Source organism: Phallusia mammillata, chromosome 5, assembly GCF_965637545.1.
Source record: "Phallusia mammillata chromosome 5, kaPhaMamm4.hap1.1, whole genome shotgun sequence".
Taxonomy (NCBI): Eukaryota; Metazoa; Chordata; class Ascidiacea; order Phlebobranchia; family Ascidiidae; genus Phallusia; species Phallusia mammillata.
In genome coordinates, this window is record NC_137256.1 from 11,001,986 (window position 1) to 11,023,645 (window position 21,660).

The 21,660-nt window shown below is 36.6% G+C and overlaps 1 protein-coding gene across 4 annotated transcripts in view; it reads left to right on the plus strand.

The window, feature by feature from the left end:
* The first annotated feature begins 13,162 nt into the window (after window positions 1–13,162).
* The window catches only part of LOC145227715 (uncharacterized), a 92,423-nt gene continuing 83,925 nt past the window's right edge, over window positions 13,163–21,660 (plus strand). For all 4 annotated transcript variants that reach the window (XM_080092608.1, XM_080092609.1, XM_080092610.1 and 1 more), the window contains exons 1-4: window positions 13,163–13,453; window positions 13,989–14,162; window positions 14,901–15,007; window positions 15,868–16,150. In XM_080092608.1, coding sequence (XP_079948734.1) covers window positions 13,348–13,453; window positions 13,989–14,162; window positions 14,901–15,007; window positions 15,868–16,150 — 670 coding nt within the window. In that variant the 5' untranslated portion in view covers window positions 13,163–13,347. The remainder of the gene's footprint in view (window positions 13,454–13,988; window positions 14,163–14,900; window positions 15,008–15,867; window positions 16,151–21,660) is intronic.

The following is a 21,660-nucleotide window of genomic DNA, read 5'->3' on the forward strand; positions in this document are numbered from 1 at the left end:
AAGCAATGTAAACACTAAACGCCTAAACCGATTAAACCAATACTATTTCTGCTGGGCTGAGCTTGCGTGTGAATTTTGTGTTGTTTTGTTGAAATCCAAACCTCTTTCACAAATTTTGATAGTAAAGTTTTCATTTCACAGTTCATTTCGTGCATGCGGTTCTTGACTTTATCCTTTACAATGGGTTTCAATATCATTTCTTTTTGGTTTGTGGTTTATTTATATGCAATGAAATGTTTTGGCAATAAGCATATAATTCAAATTCTAAGTTAAATTATTTGGGTCTTTGGTTTTTGAATTTAATTGTTTTAAAGTTGTCATTGAATTGTTCAAACAAAAACTTAAGCCAATTGAACAGTGCTTAGTTGTTGTTTTTCCACATTTTAAAGTGCTAAAATAAACAATATTACCACGTGACTGTATCAAATCGAGTTATGGAACACCACAAAAAATGTGCTTAAATGTACCTCTCTTTACTGCTAAAAATTATTGCATACATATTTTTTGTCTTTTTGCTTGTGACTTGTTTTCTTTAGAAGTGCATCAATTTATTTGCCGTTAGATAGCGCTAGAGAATCAAAAATTAGCTAGCTTTAAATCTGCTGTACGTGTAGTGCTTCTCTTGATTGTTTTGCGTCCAGATTTCAATTCAAAACATAACATAAAGCAGAGTTTATTCACAAATTTACATTTTGACAAAAAATGTGATAAAAAAGCTTAAAAATGTGGGCACCTAACCTTTAAGCTTTAAGTTAGATTTTCTGTTAATGGTTGTTGTCATTTAACCTTTTCTTGCCCGTAAAAAACTCTTACCCTATAACAGGGGTGTCCAACCTTTTTGGCCAAAGGGCCACATGCGGTTTACAAATGATTGCGCGGGCCACTTGAGTGTTACTGCTAATTTGGAATCCTAGAAATAGCTGTCTTATAATTTCTAATTCAAATCCTCACACCGAAATTCTAATCTTAGAAATGTGTATTATCCTCGTTTACAGTTATAAGAACAATAAACACACCAAGATATAGTTAAGTCAACAAAGTTTTTCCCACTCGTCGACATTTCAATGTGAAGTTTGGCACTGTTTTTCTCCAACAAGTTTGGCAATATTCGGTGAGATGGAACAGTGCGAAGTGATTTTTCCATATGGCTGTCAGAAATTACTGATCTTACAGGGGATTTAAAGTCACATGTCAACCTTTCTTGGAAAGTTCTGTTGGCGTTCTTTGCTTTTTGTTTCATAATCTATATTCTATATCACTGCAGCAGAGTGCGGAAGATGTTTTACCGCTAAATGCGTTTTGCGCGAGTCTTTGATACCAGATGTTTCTCAATGAACCAAGAAACATTACTGACTGATTCTTGAAGCACAAGTCAGATTGTGACGTGACAATGTAGAAATTGTAATGCGTAACAATGCGCATTGTGATGCAATAAAAGTAACTTCAACAGTTGTGTATTACTCTATTAACAAAGAAATAAAGCGAACAATAAATGCCAATTTTTCGGAATGAAAGTTCGCCATAAATTACGTAGGCGATTAAGTTGCCAATATGAGTTGTTTCAAAAAATACCACGCGGACCACTCAGAACCTTCCTGCGGGCCACGGGCTGGACACCCCTGCCCTATAAAGAAATGTTTCCTAAATAATCGGATAAGTGCACAAGCAAACAATAAACATTGTGGGTTTTTTTGATCATATACTTTAGCGTCATAACATTACGGACCCTAAACTTTCACACAAATATTCTCGTGAACCTAAACTGCTTGATCAACATACGAAGACAAATTGTTGTGTTCATTTTCCACGTCTAATACCTCAGCATACCCAGCATAACACAAACATACCCAGCAGCTCAACCGACTTCTTCCCACGCTTTCCTGGGGCAGCTGATTAGAATCGAGTTACTTGCGCCTCCCACCTATTTGAATGAAGCGCTTTGTGCCTTAGAACTAGTATCGAGTTTTCAACTGTTAACAGATGTAATTCTGTATCTAGCATAGTAGCTTGTTGTCTCATGTGTTTAATGTGACATATTTAAGTTGTGTACATGCTGGTGAGGCAATTTTTAGACATAGTACAAGTTGTAGTAAATGTAAATCGGTCATTGGGTTGAACTGTTGAAGACTTGTAGTAAAACGATTGTAGTTATGCAACACAGGTTTTAGTAACTTTTAAATCAAGCAAAATGGCTATTTTTTGGCTGCTTTGTTTAAATTCGCTGGACGATATTATAGGAACTTTATGTTGTAAGTTACGCTGTTATGTATGCTAACTTACGAAGATGTCTGTACTTAAGTTAAATACTAAAATTTAAGTTTCTTTTGTGAAAATGCAAGCCATATGATATTTTTATTGAGAGGCTATAAAAAGAAAATCTTTACCAGAAGCGAATTCATCAAATTCGAATACACCGTTTGTCGTGTTGAGCACTGTGACGTCACAATGGCAATACCCGTCCTATGCTCATGAATTATCTATTGAGGTCACTTTGGCACATAACCTCAAATTGCGTTTTGAATTATCAGATTCATTTTCCCGCCGAAAACATGTGACTTTTGCGTAAGCAATGACGTGACGTAACAAAATATTAAAATAATTTGATTTTTATTGTGGTTATGACGTCATAGAACGGACAAAAGCACTTAATTTTGTACATAAAATTGCAATAGGACAAAAATAGTTGATTTAATAAATGTGGTTTAAAGCGTATAAAGCTAAAGTTACTCAAAAACCTACTTTTACCGAGACGATAGTAGTGCGCTCAGTGACCAACGGAATAGAGGTTTCCCTACGTAATAATTTGCAGTTCACTAAAATCTGAAAAGTAAAACAAATTGCCAAGTTGGCATCTGCTGAATATTTTATTGTAATTTTGTCTCTTGGCCTGCACTCAAGTGTTGTCTTATAGGCCAAACCGCAACTGTTGTGACTAGTTACCTTTGGTACCACACGTTGTTCAGTGATAGTGGAAATGTTGTGCAAACTGTGGTGACGACATCCTTGGGAAGTCGGCACCTTTGGACGTTGCATGGCAGTTTACTATATCAAAACAACAAACACATTGGTTAAACGTTAATAGGTGCAAAATAAGAGATGGTCGGTTACAGCTAAACGCACCATAGCTATATCTAAATTACGAGAGTTAAGTGACTGGGGCTTGCAAGAAAGTGAGGTTGGTGCATTGTGGGTAAATACGACTGGGAGAAACGTTGGTAGGATCAGTCGAAGGGGCATAAAACTAACCACTCGTGTTAGGGAAAGAGGGTGGGGTTAGACATGAAAAGAAACCACAGAAATAAACCCTGTCAGACAGTTTCATGTATTAACAGACTGCGCGTTCGGCGTAACACCGGCTTGTTACAACGCACGTGCTCAAACAAGTGATGAGAAAATAGCTGTGCATTCAGGCTTGTAAGCATTTGTGTACTTATTTCTGTCGGTACGTAGTTAAATTGGTGTATTATCTGGTTGTTAACTTTATTGCAAATGGCTTAATGATTTACAAATTATGCTTTAGGAAAAGGGGTTACATGTTACATCATCTGTTTAATTAACAAATGACACAAAAACTGTTACTCTACCGAAGTGTGGCCATATGTCGATCTTACGTTACCCGCTTTTAAAACTTATACAATAAAATCGCCTATGGAAAGCTTTAACCGGCTATAACGTACAAAAAGCATAACCAACAAAATTGCAGGGCGTAGTAAAAAAGTAAAAATGCAAATACATCAAAGAACATTTTGATGTGTTAAACTTGGCCGCATTGTCATCGGGTTACAGCAGCTAAATTTTACCTAAAGAGAAATTGTCTTTTGGTGTTGCTTTTGATGCAAACCTTTTCTAAATGAGGCCAATCAATCAAAAGCCAGACAAAATCCAAAATCTAGAACACAGACAGTGTGACGTCATAATTACAGGTGTGCGCTGTGTCTGGTATATCACTTCAATAACTAAACGCCCTAAACCACCAGACGCGTTGGATTCAATTGTTTACGTCTGTTACGCCATAATGGTGGTCGAACGTTTAATTGACGTCGCTGACGCATCGCGCTTAACCTCATGTGACGTCACAAACGAAAGTTGAACCGTTTGTTGTATTGTGGCTTCGAAAGTACACAGTGCAATAGGACAGTAGATTTTTTTCCATAGTAGCTGCTTTGACTCATGAATATTGACAAGGAAGTATTAAGTGAGCTATTGATGTGGGTTACTTTCAGTTTCAATACAGTTAAGTTATATTGATAGTTTATCGCATTTACGGAACTTATTTTGCACTTTTGCTAAATTTACCCATCGGGGTTTAGTGCAAAAATTTGGACATCATGTATTGTTTGGTTTATGTCTTTAATAAAAACAATGTTTCTACTGTATTCCGAAGTATTTTTAGCTTTTACGGTTTGTAGTAATGTTGCACTTTAAATGTGACAGGACGATTTGTAATATATCACGAACCTTATATGGGTGGCAACTTTATTTACCTGACATTTAAAGCCCAAATGATTAACAGTAATGTCAAAAGTAACCCATTAGGACCTTTTCGACCACAAAACTTAAAACCTAGTCTCAACTTTGTGTAAGTTAACCTAGTTTAATCGACAGTATAATGTATAACTACACAAAGGGTTCAATGCAAAAATGTTAGTCAAACCATTTCACACAAAGTGATAAAAGCGCTTGGAACAGTAAGAGTCTATGAAAAATGTCAAGTAACAGGCATAGATCATTTGAGTTTTTCCGTGCAAGATAACGGAAAAACTATCGAACAAACTGCAATGACGTCGTTTTCCTTTGGAACTAAATCAAACTTTAATGAGCCTCGAATATGGACTGACTTTGTTGACTAAACCGGCAAACAAGTTGTAAACAAGCCCTGTTTGGCCAACCAGTCATGCGATGTTGTACACGAACTGTTATCAGGCATTCGAAATAAGGAAACCCCGAATTAACGAAGAGATAAGCACTTATCAAAGCTCTAACATGTAGGAGGCTTTTGTTTTCATTTAAAATGCCCGCCACTGTACCGTAACAAACTGTGTGTATGACGTCATAGACGACTTGTGGGTTGTGGGCTGGTTGGTTTGTGGAACTATCAGTTGTAATAGCTTTTGTCTGAAGCGTAAAGTAGACAGACGGTTGAGTAGGAAATTAGATACCTGGGTAATTGGAGTGAATTAGCTGGAGTTAATAGCAAGTGACAGTATGTGTACATCAACACGTATTTGTGTTTCGTTTTTTGTGTTCATTTCAAATAGATTTTGTGTTGAGTTTTACGCAATTTAGCTGTCATTGTCATGATGTTGAATGTTGTGTGCCAAGTTTTGTTTGCAAACGTAGCTTTCAGTGTTTCGGTAATGCACACTGGTCATGGGAAAGTCTGCCTTTGAAAACTGTGGTTATCTTTGCCTAAATGATTGGCTATAGGCAGGGTTGCCATACCGTCCTTATTTCTAAGATTTGTCCTTATTTTGAAGGGCTATGTCTTAGAAAAGTTCATTGTCCTTATTTCTAAGAAATGTCCTTATTTTTGACTGTAGTCCTTCTTTTGTCTTATTTTCAACAATTACAAGTCAAATCCCTGCTACAAGTAACAGTGAGTCTAGACCTGAGCTGTCGTGAGATGCACAAAATATTTTCTACGAACAACGAGTTGCTGGAACATATTGTTTCTGGCCAAAATATTGCAAATATTATGTCATGACTCGTATTATAAATGCAAAGATTTGTTTAAAAATGTTTGTTTCGTTTCGCCTAAAAATTTGATTTTTCGGTTGTCCTTATTTTTGGTTTCAAGTCGATGGCAACCCTGGCTATAGGAATAGCAATCCTCCTTACAAAGTTATACCTGTTGACACGCACAATGCAAGCAGGTTTTATTTATCTTTTCTATGATTTGAAACCCAAATCGTATAACATGTGTATCAGTAAAGTATTTCTAATCATATGTATAGAGCTCTTCTAGCAGGTAGAGGTATTTTCATTCCGACTTTTCGACGTCCAAAACAGGTCGCCTTTATCAGGGTAAACAACACTGAATGCGCGTAGTACAGTGCACGATAAACAAAGGAAAAGCATTAAACCCTTGCGTAATTATGCCTGGCAGCAATAGCTTACATATTTCTAATTAGTTTTGTCGGAAAGTGTGAACGGTTTTGTCAAGTAAGTTAATTTGTGTTCGTGTAAGTTACTACAAATTTATTTGGTTCTAAAACTTCCTATAAATCAATCCTTCGGCAGACTTTAAAGATTTAGGCCCCGCATTTCCTTTACCACGCCTTTCCGTATGTGCAAAGAAACTTTTTAATTTCTGTTTACACTGAAAACATTTGAAACTGGTACCCCAAACTTTCAATGTGGCAACCACAGCCGTTTCTGTGTGGGTTAAAGCTTTGAAGTACATACTGGACTGGTACTGGTTGGTTGAAATAACAGAACCATCCCTGCGTTTTCACAAGCAATGACCGTCGAGGGACAGAGATCAAATGTCAAAACAACATCACCTTCCTTCTTTTTATGTGTTCGCAGTTTGATTAGCAGTTACCGTGACAGACTGGGTGCTGTTACACTGTTTTCAGAAGTTGTTTTACATTCTGTCGGCTATATACTAGTAAAGTCAGATTGGTGATTTAATTTAAATTTTAAATGGACAAAATTTCCATTATATCGACTCTGCGTTTGCCTATCTTTAGTATGATTATCCGCAATTAGAATCGTTTGTATTAAACGCACATGGTTTAAGGCGATTTTTGTGCAAGCACAGCAGTTTTAGATTTATAGACCATATGCGTTATGATATGTGAGCCATTTTATCTATTTCTTAGGTGTCCTAATAGTGCGCTATAAGTTGGTCGTAATTAATATAAGTTTTTTATGCCTCCAAACCTAACACATTTCAAAACGACTTTTTCGCAAGTTTTCGCAAAAGTAGCGTTGATCAGACACACGTTATCGTACAAGCTCTAACATAGTCCATATTTCCAATATTGTAACATTGATCACTTTGTTGTGTAAATTTTGGTAAACTAAACTATAAAAAATTGTGAAATGTACTTTCTCAAGTCCCACTAAAAAGGCATTTCGCGGTCTATTGGCTCGGTGTGAAACCCACTTTTCTCATTAACCTTCTGTTTTGCCGCCAATGAAATATTAATGAAGAGTAAAAGCGTTAATTTAATCGAATCCCTGCAAATCGCTTGTTAGCGACACCAGCTTCGCCAGACGGGGGTTTCAGTTAGGATCGTTACTCGACAAAAAGTAATTTTCGCTTGTCGATACTAAGTAAGTGTAAGCAAAAATAAGTTTGTGGCACTCGGAGAATTTTATCACTCGTAGAGTCTACCAGACAAGTCTTCAATTTTGCAGAAACCGTATGTTTTTTTATAATATTTGAATAGGACTTTCGGATCACAACTTTGACACAATTTTAGTCAAATTATCTCAAGAAGATTGATTACAATATTTGTATGGATTATGTTTTAGATTAGGTAGCTTGTGCTTTTAAGTTGAGCACAATTTGCCTGAAAGAAAACATATAGCCATACATTACTGTAGTGTAGAACGTTAAATCGTTAAGGAGTGCAAAAAGTATAGGGCATAGTTGGAGGATCAATGTTAAACGAGCAGCTGTGCGATTTTGTTTTTTGTTTAACATTACAAAATTTAAATTTATTTTAAGAAAGTAACGCAAGGTCCTCTATTGCAGATATCACTTTGTTCTAGATTTCATAGCAACATGGGGTGGTCTGAAAGTCGCTAACAAATGACATAGGCTTATAGCGCAAATCTTTGTTATTGTTGGCAAACGCCCAGTTTATTTCTAAACATAATCAAAATTGACGACATTTGTATTCACGTTGTGTTGGAACAAATTGACTTTAAACACAAACGCTATGTTTTTGTTTTCTTCTTGTCAAGAAAAGGGACAAATTTATTTGTTTTTCCCAAATTTCGTTGTGTACAATTTGACTTTAGGAACACAAGTCGAAATTATCGAACCACATCTCGGCGCCGAACGCAGACAAACAAAAACATTCGAGAATTCGTCATTTCCATTATTCGGTCGACTTCCACCTGAGCGCATCCACCTTTATGACGCAACAATCGCGCGACGGGCGGCTTCGAACTGATTTATCCCGAAAACTGTCTGTTTTGAGGTTAAGACGCGGGCGAGTCGATTTTACCTCGGCGAGAACGAAGAACATGACGTCATTGCTTGTTGAGTTATTTTTAGCTGATGAGTCAAAATTAAGATTGAAATCGCTCTAAACAGTGCGTGAGTGGAAGTAATGTGAGATTGGAGTGAAACATAAATTGTTTGTTAAACATTATACGCTGTTCAGTGCGGTTTGGCTATTTTGATTTGTGGTTACCGTTGTAATGTGAAGTATTGTGTTTAACATCAGCAAGCAAGCGTTTTTATAATTATCATTTAGCTAGATTACAAGCAAAGGCAGTAAAAGTTTAGATCGGCAAGTTTTTCTGAGGGTCTCGTTATTAGGCAAGACTTTTACTTGTATAGATGACAGAGTTGCTTCCATAAATGGAAAACGAAAGTGCCACCCTGTTATCGAAATCTATTTTGTTTTAAAACTGGTCAGGCTACTAAAAATAACTACTCTATAAACAACTATGACGATTTGAATCAGAAACTAGTTCATTTTGAGACATTACTTTTTCTGCCCACAATTTGTTGCATAAATTTGAACAGAATAGTATGCATTACAGCACTGAAACTCATGCCCACATAAACACGAGCTAAATTTTGAAATGTGGTCCATCTTTCACGAACCGGAAAAGTTGTGTTCCAAGTCAGCACACGTTTACAAGTCAACTATTGCTGCGTCTTGTTGTCACGCTCTGAATGATCAGTTTTCCATAAGCAGTAGTAACAAAATTAGACGTTTTTTGAAATAAACAAGGACATAAATACAATCGCTTTTAATCATTCAGTGCTTGAATTCAACTAGACTCTTATTTAGTAACCATATTGATTAGTGTTGGATTGAATACTAGTGTATGACGCTTTTAGAGAGTTGAGCTAGCAAGTAAGGCTACAGTGGTAAAATGCTGATGGTGGTTCTGTCACTGGTTAACCGCGCGCTGTGCACAACATGTGGGTTATAGTTTGCAATTAATTTCCTGTGTGTGGGATCCATAATGTTTCAGGCATTTGTTTAACCTTTTTACGAAGTTGAAATGAAAACAAGCTCTTATTTTCAACGCTAAACCGAAATTTTGAAAGTATTCTGCATTCTAGAAAATATTGGTATTAAACTTCCACAGACAAATAGTAGTTTTGTTTTTTCAGAATCTTAACGAAGGTGTCATTTATATTTGATACATTTCAATTACTTTTTTGCAGCTTTTCTAACTTCTGTAATGTAACCAAACCGCCCCTTTGGCTTCCTTTATATATTTTTGGCATTTCGATTTGTGACGAAATGTGGCCTTTGTGACGTTACTGAAGCTGAATCAATGAAATCGGTGAATTCGATCTGTTTGATTTTCCATTGATTTTTTAATTGCTGCTCAACAAATAAGTGGTTAACAGTTAGCTCGTTGACGTATTGACTGATATGTTCACAAAGTAATGTGGTTAATCCATTTTAACCAGATTTGAACGAAAATGGCATTAATGTTTAGTCATATGTTGTAGTTTGTGAATATTGAGCGGATTCGCAACTATTTATGCTGTCAACCATACTTTAGGCCAGTGGTTCCCAAACTTTTTAATATTTTTTTCCAAACGGTCCCCTTGCCATTATTTTGAGGGCTCGCGGTCCTTCCTTAAGCCTAAATGTGTATTTCATAAAAACAAAAGTTGATTGCAGGATTTTAGCCAGTTGTGCAAAATTGCGCATAATAATCATCCAAAGACAGCATGTGACATCACAAACAGGACAAAAAACATTACGATTGTGCGCGAACAATTGCAATTATTATAGTTGTCGTTCAATAAAGGCCATTGTTTAGCAATGGAGACAGTCGATTCTCAATTCTGCTTTGATTTAAACTTATTTGGTGGCACAAACTGACGCCAAATAAGATTATAGAATTACTTCAATCGCCTCGCGGTCCCCTCAAAATTGCCTCACGGACCCCTAAAGGACCGCGGACCCCAGTTTGGGAACCGCTGCTTTAGGCGAAAGCGTACTTTAAGCGATTAAAGGAAAAGTTGTGTACGCTAATTTGCTTGCTAGTGTGCCGCGAAATATTCCTTCATGTGCTTTCATTTTGAGTTTTAAAACTTCAAATGCAAACTACGAGTTAACATGAAAACTTAAACCCAATTTTGACCTTATTGGTTTCGAGATCAGTGTCAATAATAACATTAAAATCTCCATACAAACTTTTGGGTTTTTGCGTCCAAAGTATAGCTTAACTTGCTGCGCTGTCGCAAGCTTGAAAAGTTAAGAGAACCGCTGCCTTAGCGAGTGTCTGGAAGTAGTACAGCCAGCGCATAAACGCAGATGCTTGAGTATTTCCTGTTCAATTGATGCTTGGGGTGTACAGTATACTATTGAAAAATGCTGATATCTTGTTAGGATACATACAGTGTGCATGCTTGTTTTTATTTTACCGAATTGGGGTCAGTTAATATTGAATGGTCTACGGGTCAGACGGGTTCATTTTCTCGTGATAAAGATGTCAATTGGTGTAAAACATCCGGAGCATTCCACGAATTATTTCAATAGTCTTCTGTCGAATACAATCGCCAAAATATATATCACAAGTATTTGCCTAAATCTTATAGTTGCCACAGGATTAAAAATTTGTGAAAACAATCCTAAAAGTTTCATTGAGTTTTGCCGTTTTGCTTTCAGACACCGACAGTGTGTGTAGCCATCTCCACATCGTGGTTAAGAGATGGCTGCACAATAACACCGAAACAGTTTATATCAACACACAATAGGTAAAATCAGAGTGAAACTCGGATGAATAATGATAAAGCTAATTATATTTGAAAGATTGCGTTACTGCGAAATGTAAAGAATTTATAAGAGGCTAAACAGTGCCTGTCTTCCGTGCGTGCTTCATACATGCTAAGACGCAATGATAGTGAAGAAAATATATATATAACTTTTAACTTTAAATGTCATATATAACTTTTAACTTTAAGGGTTACCGTTTAAAATACGTGTTTTTAAATTCAACTTTTTACATTGTTTGGCACAGTTGTGTTTGTATTTGATGTGATTGTTAAGCAACTGTGAAATATGAAAAAGCCGAAGCCGATACACGTATAAGTTAGGTTAGGAACACGCAATACACAGAGTGAACGTAAAGCCCTTCTATTTGTCCGTAGCAGGCACAAGGCATTCCTCTTTCAACATAATGATGCCGCTTCGCAACCAGACCAATGAGCATTTAATTGCTAACTCCGAATGCAAATTCATGTTTGAACGTGGCTCTATCAACAAACTACGAATCCAAGTATGTTTGTTTGCGCAGTGCCTTTCTCCCAACATTGTACAGTGGCCTCTCGACAGTCTTAAAGCTACTAAGGGCCATCCAAACTACTCTGCAACAGCAAAACTCGAATCAGGAAGCTATTAGAACTGTTTTACATGTTTGTGTACTGGTTAGCTCAATTGGAAAACAATTTCTTGTCGAGACAGACCTTGTTTATGATTAGTTGATTAATTGAATAACGTTATCGAGTGGTGTCTTATAAGCAGTTAAATTAAATTATATAAGCAGTTAAGAATAGAAAATGTGTATTTAGCTTGATAAAAAAACTGCTATAAAGTGAATATATTTTAAAAGCAACTATTTACACGTCTGCGATACATGTCTTATATAGACTTGTGACAGGTTTGCTTTTGATCTATCTACTTTCAAAAGTTATTGTTTAGCAGTGGTTCTCACTTCTCAAACGCTTAGCACTAGCGCCCCCGAGCTTTTATGTGGTAAGCGAAATGTATTCTGCAACACGTTATTCCAGTCAAAATCAAGATTGCAACCCAACTGAGTCAACATGTCTTGAAAAACATGCCTATATTTTGGTCCACGCATGCGTGATGCATTTAAACAATGTAGTTTAGTCGGCTCATAAGTGGTGTTGTAGATTTCTTTGCAGTTTAGGCTTAAAATGTGGCAAAATGTTAAGATACAGACTTTTTAATGCATTAGTAGATGTTTGCTTTTCCGTTTTTTTTTTCATGTTCGTCACATTTGTACCTGTCTTTTGGGATAAACTGCAGTTACAACTTCTATGTTAGTTTTCGTTTTAGTTCTGCACTATTAGAAGTACTCAGAAGAGACTAAATAGTTTTCACAGTGCAGCATGCATTTGTGGCGTAATTATCTCGTAAAACCAAACCACTTGAAACAAAATGAAGGCAAGAGTTATACATTGTAAACAAGTTTCTAACTATACTATAGTTTTAGCAGGAATGTTTGTTTTACCCCGTTTACATTGCGTGCAAGTAACCTTATTGCGTTGAAGGATGTATTTGTAGATTGTCATTTCAATAAGCAAAACATTGTGGCGCGTTAATGTCCCAACCGCAGTTGAAATGTTAATGTTAGTGCTGCATTTCTTCTTATGCGCCACGTTCTGAACTGGACTATAATGAATTTGATTGTCATGTCTATGGTGGTGTTACTCTGTGGTTCGTTTAATGTCGGTTAGTAGTGAGTAGTTCAAGAGGTTTTAAAACGCTGCGAACGCAAATGCAACACTACATGAGATGTATGGCAAAACTAATGCAGTACTTGAAATTTATTTGTTGGATATAAGCTTTTTGGTGAACACAAATTTCCAATTTAATAAACAGCATTTGCCTGTGACAGGGGTGTCCAAACTGCGGACCGCGGGCCAAATGCGGCCCCCGACGGCATTTTAAGTGGCCCGCGGCTGTTTTTTTTAAATTGTGTTGCGTATGGCCCGCCATAGTTTGGAACTTTGGATTAAGTTTTTGGGTTTTGGCGACGCTACATCACGCAAAAGCTTTCCATGGAAGTTCATTTACCGGCAAAAAAGGAAGGTGCTGACTCAACAAAATCACAAAATTTCCTTAAATCCTGTAAATTTGTGTCTTAATTCTGAAAAAACGTTGGCCCGCGGGCGTCTTTACCTGGTAAAATTTGGCCCCCGTTAAAAAAGTTTGGACACCCCTGGCCTATGAGGTAATGAATGATTTTCATTTTCAGATGCTGCTATTTTCTAAAATATTAAGTTGAATGTAAAAAAACAAAACAAAATACTTAAAATCGTGAACCAAACAAGAAAAAAACAAGCAAAACGAATTTTACACACTGCTGTATTGGATATATCATCGTAGAATATTTCGTTGGGATTTTATCGAATGACGCAATCTTTCCTATGCGGTACAGATAAATATGAATCGAGAGAATCGGCCTGGACGAATCGTTGTCAAGCAAAACTCGAAAGACAGTTTTAAAGAACTCCGACAGTACTGGATGGCAAAGAGTCCAACGAGTGCTGGTAAACAACTTGATCTATTATCTCATTACAACCTTTTAGTTCGTGAACGCTAAAGTTGACATTGACTTTCATATATCACGTAAAATTAATAAACAACTAAATGGCTATGTCGCAATGTCAGTTTCGCGGTAAACAAACGGTTCAAAATGAAAAAGGTTGTAAGTTCAAATCCCAAAGCGGGCGAGTTACATTGAAACGTTGTTTTTTTATCTTTTTTTTATTAACAGACCTTGTATGCTGTTCCTTACATATGTGTAGGACATATTTTTTCGCCACAGGCTTTTACCTGGAGCAAATTTACCTCTCAAAGACGAATGTTTGACATGGTTTATAAATAAATATGAATAAGCAGCACATCGTTTAATATAGCGACTTTTCTAGCTTTTTAACCGTTGGGGTAAAAGTTATCTTCCAAAAGTGCCTTTTACGGAGTGTGAAAGGACTAAAAAGGTTGAGAACCACTGATTTAAGCTGTTGGTTTACTCAGACATCAGTAAGTAGACAAGAAATGTTTTAAGCTTTTCACCCCACACAGGAAGCAGTGCAAGCACGGGCAGTCCACTGCCGGGAAACGCAAAGTTCTCACCCTTTGTTTTCCCGATCAACATCGACGACAACGAGCGACCACGTGCGGAAAATCCGAGAGCACAACGCAAGACTCATGGGACGCTACAGAGCAAACTCTCTAACCCCACTCGGGGAATTAAAAGTAAGTTTGCCAAAATACATTTCAAAACGCTTTGACTAAATTTTTAACAAAACTTCTGGATTTGTTTTTGTTTGAATTTTTTGTATATCGCGGGTTCGTTCCTTTCGTTTGGTCAAGAAAAAGTGGTTTAAACTTGTTACAATTAACACACGTGATAGCTATTCGAAGTTGCTACGTGCAAATGTTTATCTTGATTGACCTTGTAGTTTACCAACACGCTCAGCAGAATCCTTTAGTTGTTAAAACCGTGTATACTTACGGTCCCAGGAATTTTAATATTATGCAATGGAAAACAAAAGATACCCAGCATTTGCGCATAGGAACTTCGTCATAATAGTATTTTCCTTATGATACTTTCTATGTTGAACTTAGCTTTGGCATACTATGATCTGTAAGTTAGTCCCAATTTTCGTTTACACGCACTAATCCTGTATATCTCTAAAATCACTAAAATGCCACCCCGAAGCATGTTAAATTCACTCTTTGGGTATAAATTGACCCTAGGTTGAGAACTTCTGCTGCAGAAAACTCGTTCACCTTCGGATAGAAAAGTTTGATGTAAACTGTGTGAAAGGCGACCTGAAATACGAAAAATAAAAAAACGCTGCCTTCCACCAAGCGTACATTTGAAATTATTTGCTGTTTTACGAAACCGTTTAGCAATAAAAAAATTGTTTATGTGACAATGAAAATCAAATCGAAATTAACTCGAACTAGACATACTTTCTTTATTTGCAGTTTCGCGTCCCAACAAGCCAAGAAAGAATGATGAAATAAAGATGGCGGAAAAAGTGGTTTGGAAGAAAATCACATGCGGTCGCGAAAACTGCAGATGCACTGCGGTGGTGAGTGGTGATTTGTGAATCGGTAGACGTTTGTAAAGTATCCGTATATCCTACGTTGTCATGGAAATGTTGTTTTCTCAACGATGCACTTCCCAGAAGTTACGTTTGGTGTTTTACCATTTTTTCTCGCTTTGGTTTTGCAAGAAAGTTAGTTGTAATTATAGTTGTAATCTGATCCGAAATTTGAGCCCGAACCCGAATTTTGGAAACAATACCAGAACCAAGCCCGAAAGTTAGTGAAATTGCTGAACAAATTTGGCGGGTACGAAGTTCGGCCCAAATCAAGCACCTTTGATTTAAATCTGAACCCGATTCGACCCTAAAGCCCGGCCTTGCGATACTGGTGTGAACATTTGCAGACACTTAAACAAAGCGTAACTTTTATGTTTTTATGTTTGTTTGGGCACTTTTGTAAATATATCCGTACTTTTGTCATCGAAAATTTGAATTTTATTTTTCACGTGATGCACTTCCCAGAAATTATCGTCTCATGTTTTACTAGTTTTGCTCGCTTTGTTCTGGCAAGGAATTTTGCTTGTTGTAAGTTGTAACCCGACCCAAAATTTGAAACCCGAACCCGAAAATGTTTTGAAAAATTCCCCAGGCGACAAAGTTGGTAAATTTGTTGCAAAAATTGGGACAGGTCTGAAGTCAGGTCCGAATCAACCACGTTGTATTTAAATCTGAAACCTAATTCGAGCTAAAAACCCGGTCTTGCGATACTTGTTTGAACATTTGCCAACACTTTTAAGAACAAAGCATCATCTTTTATGTCAATTTGTGCATTTTATTCCACACAAGTCTTCTGGTTAAATCCGTGTATACTGTGTCGTTTTAATATCCTCTTGTTGAATTTTTAGAGCAAACCAGCGGCTCGACCAGCACCTGCATCATTCTGGTCATCATCTCCGGGTGGCAACAGCACCCCTGCCCCTCCGTCGAACCAGCCCTTCCAGCGTAACAGTCGTCAACGCGCGACGCTTCATGAGTTTCCATCTCCAGTTCGATACACCAACAAACCCACAACAAAGAAATCACCTGACCAAAAGAGAACGTCGCCATTCATACGTAACAGTCGTCTCACCGCCAGCGCCGGATTCAAACGAGATCGCACGCGAAAGGGGTTTCCCCCGTCGGGGTCAGGTGAGTTCGTGTGACCCGTTTGGGTCAAAGGTCACAAACGCCTTTAATGAGTTTTAGTTTGACTTCTTCTAACAGCAAATTGATTGTTTGCTGTTCGATCAATAGGTCCTGTAGTCGTTGCGCAAGGAGTGTATGTTAAGACACTTTTTACAGCGTAAGGTTTTATGTCAACTTTACATAGCTTTTCTAGCAACTGTATTTTTTTGTACCAGCGTTTCGACGTCGTATACAGGACGCTTTCATCAGTGCAAATAACACTGGTTTCCTAATTTGACAACTCAATAAGGAACCATTATAAATGGTCAAAACAGTTTACTGGTTCAGTTGGGTTCGTTGGTGTGTTAACTTTCTGATTTCGGTTTTCGTTCTTAAAAAAAGTACTTGGGTGTTCATTTATTGCTGCAGATTGCTTACCAAACACCTTATTGCTAAACCAACGATGATCTTTGTTTAAACTTTAGATATATGTTTTATGTGAGGGCTTTCTATATCAAGTATTACCTTCACAAAAAATATTAAGACATAAGCATTTTATAACTGATAACAAGAAATGATGGGTAGCAAAAAAAGGCCAAAAAACAAACAGCTTCGAGCTAAAAGCCCGGCCTCACAATACTGCATAATCTTTTATGTTCATCCGGGAAATAGTGGTTAGCAAAACTAAAGGCCAAAAAGCAAACAACAAAAAATAATGTTAAAAGCAAAGTACCAATTAAGTCACTTATAACACAGGTGTTATTAGGTTATTTACGGTCACCTGACCATTGCACATCCTGTACACGAAATAAATCAATTTTACATCATTATTCTTGTTTACAACAAGTGACAGATGTGATGAACCCTTTTTCAATTCAATATGATTAAAACCGTTACTGTGGGCTAAATTGGGTGCAGAGGTATCAAAGCATAATTAGAATCAGAAATCAGAAAGTCAGGTTAGTGATTGAAATGTGTCTCTGATGTGTAAATTAAAGATTATGTCCAAGATTTTATTGATGCTTTGTATTGATTTTGTTGAAAAAAAGTACCCAGCTTGAAGCGGTCAGATGCTGGACACAACAGTAAGGTTGGGCTTTATTGCAGAACATAGATGTTAAAATTGATTAATCTCAGTTTTAAGTTTAATATAATTGCATTAAGAGCAAAACGACTAAAAACACGCCTTGGACTATTTTCGGTTGTCCTATACTTGGAAAGCGCTGTATAAATTTAGAACCAAAGTCACATGGTTTATTACAACGTACTTGACCGAAGTCAGATAAATTCGACTCAGATGATGAAAGTGGTTCTAATTTCGCTGCAGTTGCTTGTCTCTCGGGTCAGAGGAAGCTTTATTTAGCTGCTGTGCTATATACTGACATTGATCGATAACTGGTGTTACTATGTATAACTTGCTGCTTTAAGTCGTGGCACTTTGTTTAGGTTAAGGTGTGTTAAGAAGTTTGGATCAGGTCAGAGCAACGTTGAATAATGATCCTTTCTACTAGCGTTGCTGAACCTTTTAAGATTGTGATCTATTTTTGCCCTTATATGACCATTCTCAGACCCAGGAACATGTTTAGTTAGAAAGTCCAGGCTACAGCCTAAAGAGTATCTTGATCAAAACCTTCACAGCTTGAATAGATTTGAATATGCAACAAACCTTCCATGCAGACATTTCAACATAGTAATACTTAACAATAGCAATTATAAGCAATTATAATAATTATTAAAGCGTTTGCTCTGTAAACGTATTAACTGCATAGAAGCTCTTAGGTAGTTTTGTATTTTTGATCAAGATGTTTATTTGGCCTCCACAAAACTCGCTGCAAAAACCCGTATTAGCAATGGATGTGTAAACTTATAGGTAAATATGTATGTGTACAGATTTGGTTTTCAGAATTACAAACTGGCCATTGTGCTGCTAAGCTCTTGTAACTTTTAAAGCTTCCGGTCTTAACGTGGCGCGCATAGGCTTGTAAAAGACGTAAAAAGGTGACGTGCAAAATGCGACATCAATATTTTACAGCTCAGTCTCTTGTCTTAAAGTCTATCAGCTCTGCTCGTGGTATTTCGAGGGTTGTTGCGAAGTTGAGGAGTTTGCAAAGAAGCAAGTGGTTGCGTAAGGGACATCTCGGTTTGCATGTGCATTGTGCAATGCATTATAGCTTGTTGAATACAGTTTGCGCCTTCTTGTTTGCATTAGTTAGTTTCATAAATATTGGGCTCGCAACAGATTTTGTTATCTGATTTGGCAAAATTTAAAAATGAAATGGCAGGCAACTTTTTAGGCACTAAGACTTTTCAAGCTTAAAGCGTTTTTTTTTTGATTAGCTTCGACCATTTATCTATTGCCACGTGTCTTTCTAAAAAAATGTGGCCGCGGTTGAATATGAAGTATTATCAAAGTCTTTTGTGGTACTAAAGAATGCCAAGCATAAAGGCAAAGTTATTTAAATATAAGCCGATTTAACATTACTTGAATGTTCGCTTTAAAAGGGGTAAAACAGGTTTGGACCAGTGGTTCTCAACCCCAAAGCCTAAAAAATCGTTCAGAACCACTGCTTTAGACGATAGTGGTATACAAAATTATGCATTAACATATAACAGAGGGTCATAGAAAGGCCAATCATGTTATGTATGTTGTTAGGGTCTTGAGCTTGCACGAAAACAGATGTAGAAATTGAATACAATAATAACCAACAGTACAATAATAGCATTGGGTGGAACCAAACGCAATGACAAACACTGACGGATACAGAGCCACGCCCTGTACACGCCCTAAAAAGAAATGTCTCTCTCGTCGACATGTTAGGGCTCGGTTTCAAATGGCTTTGATATAAAGCATTATTAATTATTCAGTAACAAAAGGCCATTGTCTGTTGAAGATCGAAACGATAGGTAAACTGAACATATAAACAACTCTTTTGCGACTGTTACATTTTCCCTTGTTAGTGTCACAAGGCGCTGGATTGATAAAGGGTCGGTTATGATGTAACAAACGTTCAACTGTAGGACGCTATTAAACATTATTTATTAGCGAATAAGAACATTAGAAGACGAAAAAAGTAAATGGGAATAAGTGGTAATTAGAAATACGGAAACAAAGTCTTAATTTTTCGGAAAAATATAAACAGGCGTATGCTGCTAATTCGCTGCCTTAAAATCTCAGCAAATACCAAACACGTAACGTATTAAATTGATGATTTGTCAATTTCATAACATACAGGTGTTGTCGTGAAGGTTTTATTGCAGTCCATATAGTTAATGTTTTACTCCGACCTCCAGCTATTTACAGCACGCTACTAACGCACTATTGTCGCTTTACTAATATGTCCAAGCTTTTTCGCATCAAGAATTTAGTGGTGGTGTTGCATTTAGAATTTTGACGAACGTTTGGAAAACTACGAAAAGGTTTTTGCATATAATTCGTGCTTTTCTTGTGAGTTTAAAGGTATTTTTACGATTCAGTCGCTTCATGCAAATCTTGTAAATATCAAATAATTGTTTCAGGGTGACAGCATTTTTTCTTGAACTTTCATTTGTCCGTCTGAAATAACATATATTTCCGGTAAGTTGAGAATTTTTGTATGTGGACCTTGCACTGTCTTTGTCCTAACCCTTTTTATTAAGATGAAATGTCAAAATGTGTCAAAATGGGTGTATCTCGGTTTGTGTATGCTTTTAGCGCTACTTAGTTGACTACAAACCCACAAGCAATGTTCCAATACCTCCAGGAATTGCTCCACATCTTACATCGCTATCCTTCGCTCACGGTCCCAAAGTTAATTAACTTATCGCCTAGTTGTTTTGACTTAGGTGGTATGAACATTGAGATAGATGCTTCTGTTGTTAGCAATGATAACTGTGGCTTTAGGTTTGGAATTAGAGAGTATAGGTTCATATTAGTAATTCAAAATATACAGTTTCTCCATAACATTGTTATAGTTAGCGAAGTAGCAGAAGTACAACTAATTTTAAAAAAAATGTTTCCATTAATTTAACTATTTCTTGAAATGCATATTACAATCGTTAGCTGTGCTTTAGTATTCGTAAATTTTGAATATAAGTAATTCAACAAATATGTTTTCCTCGTAACATCGTTACAATTATCGAAAAGAAAGAAGTATATTTAAACTCAGCAAATGTGGAGAACAAATAAGGACTATCGGATAATACAATGTCTGATTGGTTGTATACCCAGAGTGTAATATCGACGTTTTGTGTGTGCACTTTGTACAAATCAAACCACCTAAGTCCTCTTAAGCATCTTAATACTCTTGATTAAGTCACAAACGACGAAACTACAAACGTTTTTCCAAGGTGGGGATTGGCTATAACAGTGATCTGTTCAATGAGGTTTATCTCGTATGCTTGACAACAAAAGCAGACTTTGATTGTCGTTTTGCTCGCTGGGGGCTTTACAATCAATACATTCTAAAGGTCAGTAAGAGAAGGCATGGTTAAATGCGTGTGTGCAGGCGCGGATCTGTGGGGTTTCTGTGTACAATGTTTCTATGCTTTAAAACAGTTTTCTAACTGAACTCAACAACGACCGTAATAGATGTTAAAGACATATTTGTGTCAAAATGTATTAAATAGAAAGGAAACTCATTATAAAAACTGGGTTGATTACCAGCAAGGCTTTAGCTGTTATATGTGCTGGCAGGTTCAAAAGTTGGGTCGGACCTTGTTTTTCGAGTCGGTTTGCCACAACAGTGTTACGATTGTTGGTGAATATGTTTTAAAATTTGATTGTTCATACAACATAACAGTTAAATGAAAGCGAGGCATTAAAATTACCTTTTTTGTATGTTTATTTTATGCATTTTTAATATCAAGTGATCTTAATTAATTTTTCTTGCATTTCTACATGATAAAGTCATTGTTACAACAGCACAAACAATTAGGATTTATTTACTTATTTTATGCTTGTAATTTTTAAATCAAGTGATCTTAATAAATTTTGTTGCATTTCTAAAAGCTGAAGATTTTGTTAAAAAGGCAGAAACTACTCTGGTTTATTTGAATATAATGATTCAAATTAAACCACGAGGACTTATTGACATTTAGGATTTAAAGGTAATTTTTCCTTGATTACTACATATTATGTTGCATGGGTTCGTATCAAGCAATTTACGTCTGGGAATTAAATACATTTGACCCCAACCAAGATGAGTTGCTCTCTTTTAAAGATGTTCGATTTGCAATCGATACACAAGAAAAAGTTTTTTTAGTAACCGCGCAATCCAAAATGAGGTTTTATATGTTTGCCTGGTCATCACCTAAAAACAAAAAAAAAACACGCGTTAAAATTATTAGTTCTGGTCATATGTGCACCAAGTAAAAACAAACTGATTCAACGAAAATGTGTTTGAGATATGAATTGAAACTTGCATTAGTTAAAAAAGGGCGTTTACCAAATCTTTCAGCTTAGCTGCTGTCTGGATTGGTTTTCGTCGCAACCAAACTTCACAGTAGTGCATTTTTCATTATACCTACAGTTTGTCCTTTCGAACTGTAATGTCAGT